The sequence below is a fragment of the Macaca thibetana genome, chromosome 12 (assembly GCF_024542745.1).
Source record: "Macaca thibetana thibetana isolate TM-01 chromosome 12, ASM2454274v1, whole genome shotgun sequence".
NCBI lineage: Eukaryota > Metazoa > Chordata > Mammalia > Primates > Cercopithecidae > Macaca > Macaca thibetana.
The window spans coordinates 65431596-65448759 of NC_065589.1; the positions used below are offsets into that span (position 1 = coordinate 65431596).

The window sequence follows — 17164 nt, forward strand, 5'->3', positions numbered from 1 at the left end:
GGAAAGCAGCAAATACTGTACCACTCTTGACATATGAGACTTGTATGTTCTATAAACTAATATATAACTTTCCCTAAACCATTATAAAACCTTTTATCCATTTCCAGGTAAGATAAACATTAATGCCTCTCTATACGTGCATTATAATAGAAGGAAAATATGTAAGTTCTCAAAATTGTTAGATGTCCAAATCCCAGTAATTACTCTTAGTAATTGCTCCATTCTTAAGAGCAATGCTTGAGAATAAAATGTTATCTATCTAGACTTTTAAAATCAGTTTCAAGTAAGACAAACTTCCTAATCCATAATATTTATATCTCTAAAAATTGTCAATTACTAAGTACATAGAACCAAATTGTCATAACTATAGACTAGAAAGGAACTTTATGACCTGTTTTTTTAACCACATAGTAGCACTATCAATCATTATCTTTATTTTGTTACAAGATACATAGCTAATACAGTTTTTTTTGTTGTTGTTTTTTGAGACAGGGTCTTGCTCTGTTGCCCAGGTTGAAGTACAGTGGCACGATCATGACTCACAGCAGCCTAGACCTCCTGGGCTCAATGGATCCTCTCACTTCAGCCTCCCAAGTAGCTAGGACTACAGGCACATGCCACCATGCCCAGCTAAGTTTTGTATTTTTTGTAGAGACAGGGTTTCACCATGTTGCCCAGACTGGTCTCAAACTCCTGGGCTCAAGTGATCTGCCTGCCTCAGCCTCTCAAAGTGCTGGGATTACAGATGTGAGCCACCGTGCCTGGCTCACTATAGTGTTTTGTAGTGAATTCAGATTATAGTCATTGCGTGAACCTCCTAAGAATTGTTTAAAATGAGTAAAAGGACAAGTTTCACTGATTTGTGCAAGGATGAAGGAAAATTCCATACTTGCTTTTCAATAATAGCACAAGTAGGTCTTCTGTGTCACTTTCTATCAGGGGCATATCGAATTGTTATAAAAACTGTATCAGATTAAACCAACTATTGATGTTGGAAATCAACATTTCCATTGTAATGAAATTATAAAGTTAGTATTTTGATACATTTTTACATCACTTCTTACTAATGAAATTTAAGATAGATTTACATGTAAGTATTTGCAGTGTGGAAAAGTAGATGGAGCATCAAGAAAACATAAAATATGCATACTTCTAATCAAAAGATTTATAAGTCTACTAAATCTGTGCTCTATAGAGGGGAGATATTATTGAAGAGGCAGAGTTGGTCAATACAGACTGAACATGACCTCTCTGAGATCTTTTGTTGAAAATAAATACAAATCCCAACTACTTTTATAACTTCTGTAATTTTTAAAAAATCTAATTTGGGGTTGGACATGGTGGCTCATGCCTGCAATCTCTACACTTTGGGAAGCCTAAACTGGAGGATCGCTTGAGTCCAGGAGTTTGAGACCAGCTTGGGAAACACAGGGAGATCCCATCTCTATGAAAGTTTAAAAAAAAAACATTAGACAGGTATCATGGCATGTGCCTATGGTCCCAGCTATTCAGGAAGCTGAGGTGGTAGGATCACCTGAGTCCAGGAGATCGAGAGGTTGCGTTGAGCTATGATCATGCCACTGACTCCAGCCTGAACGACAAAGTGAGACCCTGTCTCAAAAAGGAAAAATCTAATTTGGCATTCATATTTTTTTTCATAAAATTAGAGGTAATAATGGTGAATTAGAATTATGTCATTCAAGACTTGAACAAGAAATGATATGAACTACAATTCTTTAATAATGCTTTTTGTGGCTGGGTGCGGTGGCTCATGACTGTAATCCCAGCAATTTGGGAGGCTGGGGCAGGTGGATCACCTGAGGTCAGGAGTTCGAGACCAGCCTGGTCAACATGGCGAAATCCTATCTCTACTAAAAATACAAAAAAATTTGCCGGGCATGGTGATGGTCACCTGTAATCCCAGCTACTCAAGAGGCTGAGGCAAGAGAATTGCTTGAATCCGGGAGTCAGAGGTTTCAGTGTGCCGAGATCGCACCATTGCACTCCAACCTGGGCGACAGAGTGGGACTCCATCTTAAAAAATAAACAAAAAAACACACTTTTGTGGAGGGGAATAGTGAAGCTCAACAAAGATAGAAGGAAAATAAAAGTATTTAAGACAAGCAGGGGATGGAATTTTCCTTCAGCCTTACACAAATCAGTAAAACTTGTCCTTTTATTCATTTTGAAAAATTCTTAGGATGTTCACCCAATGACTGTAATCCAAAATCATTACACAACGATAAATTATAATACAAAGGGAAAACACTTGAAATTTGAAAAGCTGCTCATTAAGAACAATCTGAAATTAATGAAAACATATATGGAAACATCTTTGTTTTATTTTTCAATTAGTGAACTTCTGGTCATTAAAAAAAAAAAAACACCCTAGCTTCCTGTTCTTCTGTGTATTAATTCATAGGCAAAACCATAAGGCTCTGCAAGTTCTTTTACTTCTTAATATCTGGGGTATCTTAATTTGAAACTTCTTTCCTCTGCCTTTGAATGATGGAGGATTTTAAAAACAAGTACCAGAACACACTGGAATGTCACCACTCAGTGCTTTGATGTTACTTTAGTATAACAAATACTATTCACTCCAAAAACTTACCTCCAATCCTCCTCTACTTAATAATCCTTTAATGTTTTAAATATTATTGCCATCTTGTCATTTTAGCAAACATGGTGTTAATACTGTATACTCTAGCTCCCTAACCATAATATCATATCCCCAAAGTTCTAGTGAATTAGGGCCTCTAATGTAAGGATTTCAACTGTTACGAATCACTTCTGCCTTACCACTACCAAAGTAACTTGCCACAAGTCCAAGAATGCTTATTCCAGGACCATACATCCTTTTGAATCCTCTCCCTACCCAGGAGTAGTCTAGCAATCAAGATCAAAGGACCTATACTAAGTCTAGCAATCTAACTGACAAGTAAGTGAAGGTACTTGAAAATTACAAAAATTATCCCATCAACTGGTGAATTAGGTAGCCATATAGCTGGACTTCATGAAAGTGGGAAACTGCCAGACAGAATGAGTGTCTCAGAAAGTAAAACTTTATGAGTGTATGGAATAAACAGCACTGGGAATGATATATATGTGGGTAAATAATGTATATATTTTTTCTCATTTTAAAGTTCTTTAAAGTATTAATAGTGGTTGTCTTGAGATGACAGAAAAATGAGAGACTCTTCATCATTTTCCCTTTCTGTACCTTAGAAATTCCAAGATAAACATAAGACTACTTGCTCGATATTACTCCTTTGCCTCAACAGATTCTTCCTCCACACTGCTCTGGATATCAGGAAGCTGACCTATATGGGTCACATCAAAAACTCTCTTGTCCTCAAGATTCTACTTTGGTATAACTGATAGGAAGTAGTAAAATTCCAGGAGTTTGAAGAAAGAAAAAAAAAAAGAGAGAGGCTAGAGAACATCACTTCTTCTCCAATGGGAAAAGTTGAATTAAGAATTATTCATAAATAGTTGTGAACAATAAACCAAATGCCTACAGAGATGTAGAAATTTCCATACTGACGTAACTAAATACATAAATAAAATTACTTAGCATTATCTAGTCTTAAATAATATATTTTTTGAGAGGAGAAAATAAAAATTATTTTTAGCATATTATACATACTATATTCCTTAATTTAAGCTATAGCCTAGATAATATTATAAAACAAAGTATAGCCTAATAGCAGCACATTCTATGAATTGATGAAGTTGAATTATCTATATTTAAATTTTGGGGTCTTTGATATTTAGCCATTACTTTTAATTTCAATAAATGTCTCAATTTAAATTAAATATCACTTCAATTAATCATAAAATATCTTACCCAAAAATAACTTAAGGTACATAATAGTCAATAAAAGGCAAAGTTATCTGAAGCTATCAAAGTACGTATCTTACCTTGGCTTACAATCATATAGCCATCTAGACCAAGACATAGGTTTGATAGAAATAGTAACTGCACTTAAAGAGATGACTATACAACACTACCTTTTCATATAGAACTGGGTAAAAACCACAAAAATAATACAACTAAATATGAAGATTAGTTGTAACATATCACAATCAACTATGTAGTAGAATTTGAAAAATGTAAATACATAAACATATATGTGTATATACATATATTTTTTATTTTACCTGTTTTGCAATTTCTCTTAAACAGGCTACTCCTTGTTCAAAATTAGGGAAAGCTACCGAGCCATACTTTTGGTATTCAGGGACTGGTCTGATTTTTATTGTAGCTTCTGTTATTACACCAAGAGTTCCTGAAAAAAAGAAGGGGGAATAATCCAGTACATCACATGACAATTTCCTAAATCATATTTAAATCTATTTAATCTATTAATTCAATTTATTATGCATATTTAAATTTATGACATCTACCTGGGGAATAATGGCTACTCTAGTCATTCTAGAAAAAAATTATAAAATTAAGCAAATTTTATAATTTCCCAAAAAAGCTTTAGGAATATGCTTTACTTAGTTATGTACAAATATTTTTCAACATTTTAAAGTAAAGTTTCTTCAAGAAGGTTACTTTTAAATGGTTGTTAAAGTATTACAACTTACTAAAATAAAAAAAAAAATCAAAAAACAATGGATTCTTATGTCTTATATGTATTCAGACTAAAGTGTATTTTGATATTTGTGCTTATTTTTAGTCTTAAAAACAATTTATTGGGGGAAAAAACCCTAACCTTCAATGAGAATCTAAGATAATACAAGAAATCTGAGGAAATATTATCTCGCTTTTTTCCCTAAGAATTAATACAAAGAAAAGATAAAGGCATTACTGAGATGCCCTTTTAAGAAACAAAAAACACCAGATGGAGACAAAGTAGTTATTATAAACGTCTAACATAAGATGACCACCAATAAAAGAAATGCTCTTTAAAAAGAAAAATACATAAACATACACACAAATTAAAAAATGAAAAAACAAAAGTAAAAAAAGATTTTTAAAAAATGCTCTTTTCTTTTTCATAAGGGTAAGGACTAATTAGAGAGGAAAAAATAAGTTAAACTATTATATTCACAAAGCCAAGCTTTTCAAATGAATGGTTTCTGATGTACAAATGTTAGAAATTAATAACGCTATTAGTAAATTTTCTGAGCATCATTTTAAAAAAAGAATAAAGAAGGGGAGAACTCTTTGAAACTGCAGGTCTTCATAACACAAGAAATTTTAAAGTTTTGCAAAAACCAAAGCTTCCAATAAGTTTACAATATAATTGAAACAACTTGTCAATATATAACACAGGATTAAAAACTAAGACAAGTCTATGAAAAGCAAACTACATTAGATCACAACATATTCACCACTATATAAACATGATTTCCTACTGAGGTTATAAAATAACTTATGACTTGTATGATCATAAAAGCTTTGCAAGTTTGGCTTCATAAATATTTTAATACAAAATAGATATACCTTACAAAATTTAAAAGAGAACAAAAGTGACTAAACGTTCTCTTTTGTTTTAGCATCTTTACTGAGACATAATTTACAGACAAAATTCACCCATTTAAAGTGCAAAATACATTTTTTTTTTATTTTTTTGAATTTTTGAGATGGAGTTTTGCTCTTGTTGCCCAGGCTAGAGTGCAATGGCATGATCTCGGCTCACCACAACCTCCGCCTCCCTGGTTCAAGTAAATTCTCCTGCCTCAGCCTCCCGAGTAGCTGGGATTACAGACATGCACCACCATACCTGGCTAATTTTGTATTTTTAGTAGAGACAGGGCTTCTCCATGTTGGTCAGGCTGGTCTTGAACTCCTGACCTCAGGTGATCTACCCACCTCGGCCTCCCAAAGTGCTGGGATTACAGGCGTGAGCCACTGCGCCCAGCCCCAAAATACAATGTTTTGTGTATATTCACAGACATGTGCAACTGTCATTACAATCTAAGTTTAGAACATTTTCATCATCCCCAAAAAGAAACCATATCCACTAAACAAACCCTCTCCATTTCCACTCCCACACTCTAGCCATAGGCAACCACAAATCTATTTTCTATCTATACAACAGACTTGCCTATTCTGGACATTTCACGTAAAAGGAATCTCATAATATCTGGCCTTGTGAGTGGCTTATTTTACTTACCAAATGTTTTCAAGGTTCATCCATGCTATAGCACGTATTAATATTTCATTACTTTTTAATTCCCAAATATTATTCCACTGTATAGTATAACTCATTTTGTTTATCTCTTTATCAGTTGATGAACATATGGAGTTCTACTTTTTGGCTACTATTAATAATGCTGCAATGAACATACATGTACTAGTTTTTATGTGGACACACGTTTTCCTTTCTCTTGAATATCTATGTAAAGACTTTCTTAATTTCAGAAAAAAAATTGATCCTATTCCATGTAATACCCTGACCCCAGCTACCTTTTCCCAAGGCTAAGTTCCAGGTGAGTGCAGCTGGGAGGTAATACTCCCCTGTAGCTCCAGGCCCCAACTGGTGGGACAAAAGCTCTACCTTGAGGGTAGCACACTAAAACTGGGGTCCCAATGCCCTTGCCCTGGCTCATAAAGGGCTGGTTTCTTGCCAGGAGAAGCAAACCTAGATAACCTAATTTCCTACCCCACTTTCTCCCAGCATTCAGCTCCTAAAGCAGAGGTGTTACTCAGATAGAAACATGCCATTGTCCCCACCCCTAACTCCTGAGCCATGGTTCAGAGATTCTCTCTGGGGAGAGAAACAGGTCATAAGACAGATAGCTGCTAATCTCTTTCCAACGTAAATGACTTTATTTGCAACAAAGCATGGTGAAGTCCAAGTACAAGGACATTCTCAAAAACAGTGAATGATGTGGTAAAAAGGTAACTGGGAAGACACAGGTAGATTCACTAGAGATACAGCCTAAAATGTAGCCCATCTAGTTTGCCTATGAGACAATGCTCAGGAGGACCCCTCTTGTGCTCCTCCAAAAAATCCCAAACACTAACCTCCAGAACTATCCCTTCTAAAGTGTCTGATTTTGATTGGATTATTCTGGATTATTCTGATGACAATGTCACATCATTAAAGATTATAAATGAAGATAAACTATTAAGATGAATCAAATGGAAATTCTGGAGTTGAAAAGCAAAATAATTGAACAATTCACTAGAAGGGCTTAACAACAGATGGTGTCTGGCAAAAGAATGAATATCAAACTTGAAGATAGATGTATAGAGATTATGCAATATGAAGAACAGAGAGAACAATGGATGGTGCCTCAGAGAAATGCAGGAAACCATTAAGCACAGCAATTTATGTGTAACGGGAGTAGTGGAAGAAAAGCAGAGAAAGGAGCAGAAAAAATTATTCAAAGAAAGAATGGCTGAAAACTTCCTAAATTTATTAAAAACCAATAACCTATACATCAAGGGAGCTCAACAAATTGCTCAAAGGAGCAATACAAAGATATCCATAGACAGACACATCATAGCAGGAATGCTAAAAGTCAAAGGCAAGAGAAAAATCTTGAAAACAGCAAGAGAAAAATGACTCATCAATTACAAGAGAAAACTCATAAAGTTAACAGCTGACTTATCAGCAGAAACAATGAAAGTCAGACAGTGGTGGGATAATATATTCAAAATGCTGAAAGGGGGAAAAATGTGTCAACATCCAGCAGTTACCTTTCAAAAATGAAAACAAAATAAAGACATTCCCAGATAAACAAAAGCTGAGAGGACTTCATTGCTGGAAAACAGGCTTACGATAAATACTAAAGGAAGTTCTTCAAATTAAAAGCAGGTGACCCCAAACAGTAATTCAAATTAACATATACAAAAAAAGAGCACTTTTGAGTCTTCTTCTATTTTACATAATTACAAAAGATAGTATTAATGCATATTTCTTCTCACATCTGATTTAAAAAACACTGGTATGAAACAATACATATATGATGTATTTTTGGATCTATAACATATACAAATGTGATATATGTGCCAATACTAGCACAAAAGAAGCAAGTGAAAGTAAAGCTCTATTGGGCTAAGGATACGATTACAGATGGTAATGTAAACCCCCAGGAACAAATGAAGAGAAGCACAAAGGATAAACAAAATGGGTAATATAAAAAAAAGTTCTATGTCTAGAAATGTTGAGTATCCCTTATCTGAAATGTTTAGGACCAGATGTGTTTTCAATTTGGGATTTTTTGAATTTTGGAATATATGCATTCTACTTACCAGCTGAGCATCCCAAATCCAAAAATCCAAAATCCAAAATGCTCCATGGAGCATTTCCTTTGAGTGTCAAGTCAGTGCTCAAAAAGTCTCAAATTTTGGAGCATTTTGGATTTTGGATTTTCATGTTTGGATGCTCAACCCGTACTTGCTCTCCTTTCTTCTTTCAGCTTCTTTGAAAGCCAATTATATATAGTAGTAACGTTAGCAATGTATTGTTGGTTTGTAACATTGGTTACTAAGGAGGTAACTCAAAAAAGTATACAGAAAAACATCACTAAGGAAATTAAAATGCTACATTAGAAAATACTCACTTAAGGCAAAAGAAAGCAATAATCACAAACTACAGAAACAAAAAGACATGAGACCCACAGAGGGGGGAAAAAAAGCAGACATAAAGCAGACATAAATTCAACCATACCAATAACAACATTAAACGTGAATGGACTAAACAGAAGAACAGACAGAGATAGTGAGATTGTTTTTTAAAAAGATCCAACTATTTGCTATCTACAGAATCTACACTTTAAATTCAGAGATATGACTAGATCGAAAGAAAGAATATATATAATACAAACAGCAACCACAAGAAAGCTGGAGTGACTATATACTAATATCAGACAAAACAGACTGAAACAAAATATTACTAGCTATTAAGAGGGGCATTTTATAATGATAAGCCATAAGGAAGACAAAACAACAAATATAAACAGAATGCACCTAATAACAAGGCACAAAAATATATGAAGTAATAACTGACAGAAATGAAGGGAGAAATAGATAATTCAACAATAACAGTTTGAGACGTCAATGCCCCATTTTCAATAATGGACATAACAACTAGGCACAAGACCAAGAAGGCAATAGAGGACTTTTACACTATAAACCAATTAGACCTAACAGTATAGAACACTCCACCCAACAAGAGAAGAATGTACATTTATTTCAAGTGCTCACAGAACATTCTCCAGGATAAACTACATGCTAGCAAGGTCATAAAATAAACTTGAACAAATTTCCCAAGACTGAAATAATACAAAGTACATTCTCAAGCCACATGGAATGAAATAAGAAACTAATATGAAAGAAATTGGAAAGCTAGCTAATACGTGAAAATTAAACAATACACTACTAAACAATCAACGAGTCAAAGAAGAAATCAATACGGAAACTGGAAAACAGTTTGAGAAGAATGGAAAGGAAGACACAATATACCAAAACTTATCAGATAAGATAAAGCAATACCTAGAGAGAATTGTGATGGTAAATGTCTGTATACATTTTTTTAAATCTCAAATAGCCTAATCTTCTACCTTAAGCTACTGGAAAAAGAAGAGCAAACTACATCTAACGCAAGCAGACAGAAGAAATTATTAGAGATTAGAGGTGAAATTAATGAGATCAAGGATAGCAAATCAATGAAACCAAAAGGTAGTTCTCCAAAAAGATCAATAAAATTAACAAATCTTTAGCTAACGTGACTGAGAAAAAAAGAGAAAGGACACAAATCACTAGAACTGGAAATAAAATAGGGGATATTACTAGTAATCTCACAAAAATAAAAAGGATTATAAAGGAACACTATGAACAACTGTATAGCAATAAATTACATAACTTAAGACAAAATAGGAAAATTTCTAGAAAGACACAAACTACTGAAACTGACTCAAGAAGACAATCTGAATTATTAATTCCAACTAGTAATCCAAAAAATCCTCACAAAGAAAAGTCCAAGCCCAGAAGATTCACTACTGAATATCACCAAGCACTTTACAATTGGTTGTAAAGAATTAATAGCAATTCTTTACAAACTCTTTGACAAAGTAGAAGAGGAGGAAACACTTTCCAACTCCTTCTATGAAGCCAGTGTCTCAAAACCACCAAAGACATCACAAGAAAAGAAAATGACAGATCAATCTGTTATAAAGATGGGTGCAAAAAAACAAAATACTAAACAAAATATTATTAACCAAATCCAACAATATATAAAAATAATTAGGCCAGGCGCAGCGGCTCATGCCTGTAATCCCAGCACTTTGGGAGGCCAAGGCAGGCGGATCACCTCAGGTCAGGAGTTTGAGACCAACCTGGAGAAACCCCATCTCCACTAAAAATACAAAATTAGCCAGGCATGGTGGCTCACGCCTGTAATCCCAGCTACTCAGGAGGCTGAGGCAGGACAATTGCTTGAACCCGGCAGGCGGAGGTTGCGGTGAGCCGAGACTGTGCCATTGCACTCCAGCCTGAGCAACAAGAGTGAAACTCCATCTTAAAAAAAAAACAAAAAAAAATTATATACCATAACCAAGTTTAGCCCAGGAATGAAAGGATGGTTTAACATCCAAAAGTCAATTAATGTAATAAAACATATCAGCAGAATAAAAAACAAAAATGATATTAGCAACTCAATAAAGAAAATGCATTTGATAAATCCAACATCTGTTATAATCAAAACACTCAATAGACTAGAAAAAGAAGAGAACTTCTTCAAACTGATTAAGGTCATCTATGAAAAACCCACATCTAACATCATACTTACTGGGGATAGCCTGGATGCTTTCCCCCTAAGATCAGGAATAAGACAAAGATTTCTGCTCTTGCCACTTCTATTTAATGTTATATGGGATGTTCTAGCCCAGGCAAAAGAAAGAAGCAGTATCCAGATTGGAAAAGAAGTAAATCTATCTCTACAGATGATGTGATCTTGCATATAGAAAATGCTAATGAATCCACTAACAGAACTTAAAAAAAGGAATTCAGCAAGGTTGCAGGGTACAAGAATCAACTGTATTTCTACACACTTGCAATGAACAATCAAAAAGAAAATTTAAAAAAATTCCATTTATAATAGCATCAAAAAGAATAAAACAAAGACGTGCCCAACTTACACCTTGAAAACTGTGAAACATTGTTAAAGATCTAAATAATTGAAAATATATCTCATACTCATGGATTGGAAGACTCAACATTGTTAAGATGGCACTACTCCCCAAATTGATCTAACTGACCTACAGATTCAATGCAAACTCTATTAGAATCCAAGCTGACTTCATTGTAGAAATTGACAAGCTAATTCTCTAATTCATATGGAATTGCAAGAGACCCAGAACAGCCAAGACAATATCAAAAAAGAACAACAAAGAAGGACTCAGACTTCCTGACTTTTAAAATGTGCTAAAACTCAAAAGTAATCAAGTCAATATGGTACTGGCATAAGGACAGACTTAGCAATCAATGGGAAAAAAATGAAGAATCCAGAAATAACCATGCTGACTTTGCCAAAAGTGCCATGGCCATTCAGAAGGGGAAAGAACAGACTTTTCTAAAATGATGATGGAACAAATGTACATCTACACACAAAAGAATGAAGTTGGATCCTTACACCTCACACCAAATACAAAAATTAACTCGAATCAAAAACCTAATACAAGAACTAAAACTATAAAACTCTGAGAAGAAGCCATAGGGGTAAATCTTCATGACCTTGAATTGGGCATTGGATACTCAGATATGACAACAAATACACAAGCAACTAAAGGAAAAAATAGATAATTTGACTTTGCCAAAATTTCAAGTTTTTGCACTTCAAAAGACACCATCAAGAAACTGATGAGAGGAAATATTTGCAAACCATTTATCTGACAAAGACTTATATCTAGAACACAGACTTCTTATAATTATGTAATAAAGACAAATAATTTTAAAATGGTCAAAGAATCTGAGTAGCATTCTGCTGACAAAATATACAAATGGCCAATAAACACATGAAAAGATGCTCACCATAATTAGTCATCTAGAAACAAAAATCAAAATACAAGGAGACCCCACTTCATCCCTACTGTAATGACTACTATTTAAAAAAGGTTAAAAGTCAGTGTTGCCAAGGATGTGGAGAAAATGGGACGGTCATTTACTGCTTGTGGGATTGTAAAATGGTGCAACCATGCTAAAAAACAGTCTGGCTATTCTTCAAATGGTGAAACATAGGGTTATGACTTATATGGCCAGCAACTCCACTCCTAGGCTATAAACCCCCCAAAATAAAAATATGTCACACAAAAGTTTGTACACAAATATTTAATGCAGCACAATTCATAACAGCCAAAATGTGGAAACAATCTCAGTAATGAATGGAGTAACAGAATGTGGAATATGCATGCGGTGGAATATTATTCAGTTATAAAAAAAGGAATGAAGTACTAATACACGCTAGAACTGTTGAATCTTTAAAATGTGGTAAGTGAAAGAAGCCAGTCATAAGATTACATATTATATAATTCCATTTCTGTGTAACTTCCAGAACAGGCAAATCTATAGAAACCAAAAGAAGATCAGTAGTTGCTTACGGCTTGGGGTAGGATTGCTGGGGAGCTGGAGGGAGGAATGGTGATAGCTAAAAGATACAGTTTCTTTTTGAGGTGAACTTCTAAAACTGTCAGAAGAGGCAAAGGGTTGACAGGTTACCTATTAATACTATGCTGTCTTATCCAGCAACACAGAATTATCTACCATATCTATTCTTTCTCACCAAGACAAGTAGTATCACTTTAATTTGCTAATTTCCTTCCACTATACTGACAATGTCACTAAGATTATCGGTCATTCTTTCCACTCTTCTCAACACTTCTAGAAATTCCTGATATCTTGGAATTAACATCTCATGTTCACAATTAGTTCTTGTTACAAATAAATTGGAAATCTGTCAGGCAGAAATTTCTAAAGGCATGAATCATCTCTTCTATTTGCTCTAATCTGCCCACAGACTACGGAAAACTTTAATAACCACTTGATCAAACTCAAAACTCAGATTTGAATGAAAGATTGAAATTCATTAAAGAAGGTGAATATAAACTCTGACTTTAACCAGGAAAACATTTCTATTCAAAACCAAACTCCAAGTTCTAAGCTTTTGGTGAAGTATTTCCTAAATTCTAAGAAATGAAGACATTTGAGAATATTTCTTTGAATCACAGCATTATAATCTAAATATAACCCAAAGACAAAATTGACCACCACTTAAATGCCAACCAACAGGAGTTTGGTTAAATACATCAGGGCATGTTCAATGAATGGAATATCATGCAGCTGTCAAAAAGAATGAACTGGCTCTAAATGTAATGAGCAAAGAGTAGTAAACTCCCATTTTTAAAAATTATATACATACATGGCTATGATAGATACAGGAGGCAGATAAGAGAGGGTCCCAGAGAATCTCTAATCTGCTCCACAAGCGTTTACATCAGATGCTTTTGTGCAGATGAGGGAACCTACCCAAGGCCTTGTCTGGGCATGCCCACAGTGGACTGGGGGACTACCTGTGCACTGGGAGAGTGGGGTGCAGCCACCAGGAATGTGTGTCTTGTGCAGGGGGAAGAAGCCTGGGCTCTTCAGCTTGTGCATGTGGTGGCCTGGTTTTGATCTGTGAGGTGGGAGCCCGTTGGCGGAACCCCTTTTTTTGCTGAGAGCTTTTTTTAAGTAACTTCCGCTCTCCTCACCTTTCAACGTGTCTGCATGGCTAATTTTTTCCTAGTCATACAACAAGATTTTAGCTGAGCTAAGGAGCAAAAATCCTGCATCAGTTATATGTAGCAATAGTGTTGACTCTGGACAGGGAAGATGCCTGAAAGACAGGGATAGGAGGCAAATTTTTCCCTATAACATTCTTGAGTAACTTCTGAATTTCCTATGTTTCTACATAGCCAAATTTTATAAATGTACAAGTTATTACTTATTCAAAAAGTTTATTCTTAAATGTACATACTGTTATATTAACAAACTTTCTTTAAAATTTCTCACTCTACATCAAAATTCTAAGGTACTAGTAAGAAGGCATCATGACTTAAATTTCTGTATATTGCTTCATATATATGCTGTAGGCAATCTAAAAGTGAAACTCACCATAAATCTATAAATGAGACTTTTAAAACTTAGTAGTATAAAATGAGACATTGCATTATTGCAAGGTTAATGAAATGACCGAGGTGAGTCTGTGCAACAAGCCAGCTAGGAATTCTGCATGGTCCCAGTGTAAGATAAAAATCCATCCAGGTCCCAAATGCAGTTTGACAGGGGTAGCTTCCATTCTGACTTATGTTCAAACTCAGCCAATCACAAATGGATATTCCAAATTCACTGCATCAAAAGGCCAATTTCTGTGGAGTTTTAATGTATTTATTGATTCTTTTGTTCTGGGAATATTATCTCAATAGAGCGATATAAAACTAAATTATTTATTACTTAATTATATGTATGTTATGCCAGTATTTTATATTCACTTTATATAATTGTTTCCAAATAACTCCATGGCAATGTGACATCAGAGAGGCTTGTATGTCATTCACTTTCCATTCTGCTTAAAAAAAAATAGTGTCAATAAATTTAAGAATTTTCTGTTTTATAATTTTCAAATATGTTTGTTCTCAAAGAAAACTGAAGGCTTCAAACGCCATTTGATAAAAAATGCAAGTATTTGCTTGAAGTAACTCTCATAATTTGAAAATATATTCTCAGGACTTAAGGATTAAGAACAGCAGGCATTTGATTATGAATCTTTTCTCTCCCTCTATTTTCTTCAACTCCCCAAAATATAAAAATCAACAAGGAAAACAAAGCTACACAGGACCTAGATCTTCAGCATACAAGGAAACAAAAAACACTGCAACTTTCAAATTACCTCTAAGTAGAGATAAAAAGAAAAAATTTCAACAGATTACCTGTAGTCTTCCAGCTGCTATAAGCTTATAAGGATGAAAAGTAAATAAAAGGAGTCTTATTTAAAGACTACACACAAAAAGTAAAGAGTAACAGAGGAACTGGAGGAAGTACAGCCAAAATTACTCCCAGAAAACAAAAGTGCAACAATAATGCCAAAATATTATACAGGACTTGGTCCACAGTCCACAGCCCTGGCTACGGGAAGAAGTTTGAAAATGGGAGGAACCAGAAATGGCTGCCTTGGAGAAGCAAGATGTGCAGACGTGTGCACATGCAAAAGCATGCGGACTCCTTGCAGACAAGCCAGTAAAGAGAAAGAATAAAGTAATAAAGAGAAACTAAAGACCCTATAGAAATGAAAGAGAAACAAGATATGCCAACTCTTCCTTCATTAAAAACGCCACCATTTATAAACAAACAGTATAGCAGAGGGTAGAAGTGTCAGGAAAGAACACTCTCAAAATAGGAGCCCTTTCCAAGTAACCAATAGGACTAGAAAAAGGCAGACCAGATCTGTAAACAAAACAACTACAAAAGTCAGAAAATGCCAATAAAAACATTACTATTGGTGAAAAGTCTCGACCCTAAAACCAACCATGATCCTGAAGAAAGCTGTAACACAACACGAATTAAATATAGTCAATCAAGCAATCAGGGGTATGAAAAAATACCTTGAATCAGAAATACAAACAAACAAAAACCAACAACAAGAAATGAAACAAGAGCTGACTAAACTGAGGAAAGAAACAGAACCAAAAAAAGGTACATAAAAAGTAAAGGCTATGTTATAAACTACCCAAAGGAGAATACAAAATAGATTCAAATTAAAACTTAATAAAGGGCATTGAAAAAAAAAAACAAAAATAATCAAGAGAATGAAAATTAAGAAGTCAGAGAAAAAGGGTCAGAGAAAAAGTGACTGAAATGGAAAACTAGCAAAGAAAGTCAAACATATGTATAATGAATATCCCTGAGGATGAAAACGGAAACAATGAAAAGAAAAAACAACACAATCCTAATATTTAACACTACAATCCAAAAAAACTTTACAGAAATAAAAGGAGACCTGAATCTACAAATAGAAAGGGTCCAGTGGGTACTGAAGCAAAATAACCCAGGCCTATCAACTCTAAGTTGCAAAAGTATTAGACTTCAGCAATCAAGAAAAAAAATCCTCAAGGCCTCCAGGCAAAAAGAGAAAATTAGTCTACTAAGAAAATTAAACAGGTATCATATTTCTTTAAAATAGTGTATAAAATCGAAGTAACAGTGGAAACAGCATTTTCAAGAAACTTAAAGAAATTAATGACCAAAAGGTATATCCACTCAAGCTGTCCTTCAAGTATCATAGCCACAGAAAACCAGGGAATATATATTCCTGATGTGCCTTTCCTGAGGAACATACCAAAGGATGATCCTCATTTAAGCAAAGAATAACTAGTGAAACTTTAAAAAAGAACTGACATTGAGTATTTAATCTCTTTAATTGTAGACAAAGACTAAAAAAATTGTGAGTCATGGGTTAAAAAGCAAAAATGTACTTTTTTAAATAGAAGGACAAATCCATATATAGTAAATACCATATATAGAAACCGAATGGAAAGCATTTCAAATGCTTGAATATTTATTATATTTTTCATTATACGCTCATGTTATAGCATATAAAATAGGAGAAAGCTACTTGTTGAAAAAATCATTATGAAATATTCATAAAACAAAACAAGACAAACACATTAAACTTAATATGGTTAATCACATATAGAACTTAGTGGGGTGGAGAAAATGGGTTTTTGGAGTAATACTTTCAAGGTTGTCATCAAATGATTTAACTGAAGTAAAAGAAAATTTTTTAAAGCTCAAGAAAAAGTTTATGATTCACATTTAAGGCAGGAGGTTATTATACAGGTAGGTCAAAATAGCAGATAAAATACATTTTATTTAAGAATATGATTTCATACAAATTTACTATTTCAATCATGCTGTCTCCTGGCCTATATTAAAATAACTCTATATTCACAAACTGAAATGGGGATTAGGGATCAGAAGATCACTGATATCAAAATAATAGGCAGCCACAATAGTATTTACTACACTAAATTGTTCAGCATAATCTCACTTAATCCTTATAACACATTTATGAAGATGAACAATTTTATTGCTACCACTTTATGGCTGAGGACATTGGGCACTGAAAATTATCTAACTTATACAAAGACATGGAAATATTAGTAGTAGAAT

At 34.1% G+C, this 17164-nt stretch overlaps 2 protein-coding genes across 3 annotated transcripts in view; one reads left to right on the top strand and one right to left on the bottom strand.

Moving 5' to 3' along the window:
• The window catches only part of NFE2L2 (NFE2 like bZIP transcription factor 2), a 598880-nt gene that overhangs the window by 342657 nt on the left and 239059 nt on the right, over positions 1-17164 (top strand). The window lies entirely within an intron of this gene.
• AGPS (alkylglycerone phosphate synthase) overlaps positions 1-17164 on the bottom strand; it is a 160067-nt gene that overhangs the window by 59490 nt on the left and 83413 nt on the right. For both annotated transcript variants that reach the window (XM_050750550.1, XM_050750551.1), the window contains exon 11: positions 4162-4289. In XM_050750550.1, coding sequence (XP_050606507.1) covers positions 4162-4289 — 128 coding nt within the window. The remainder of the gene's footprint in view (positions 1-4161; positions 4290-17164) is intronic.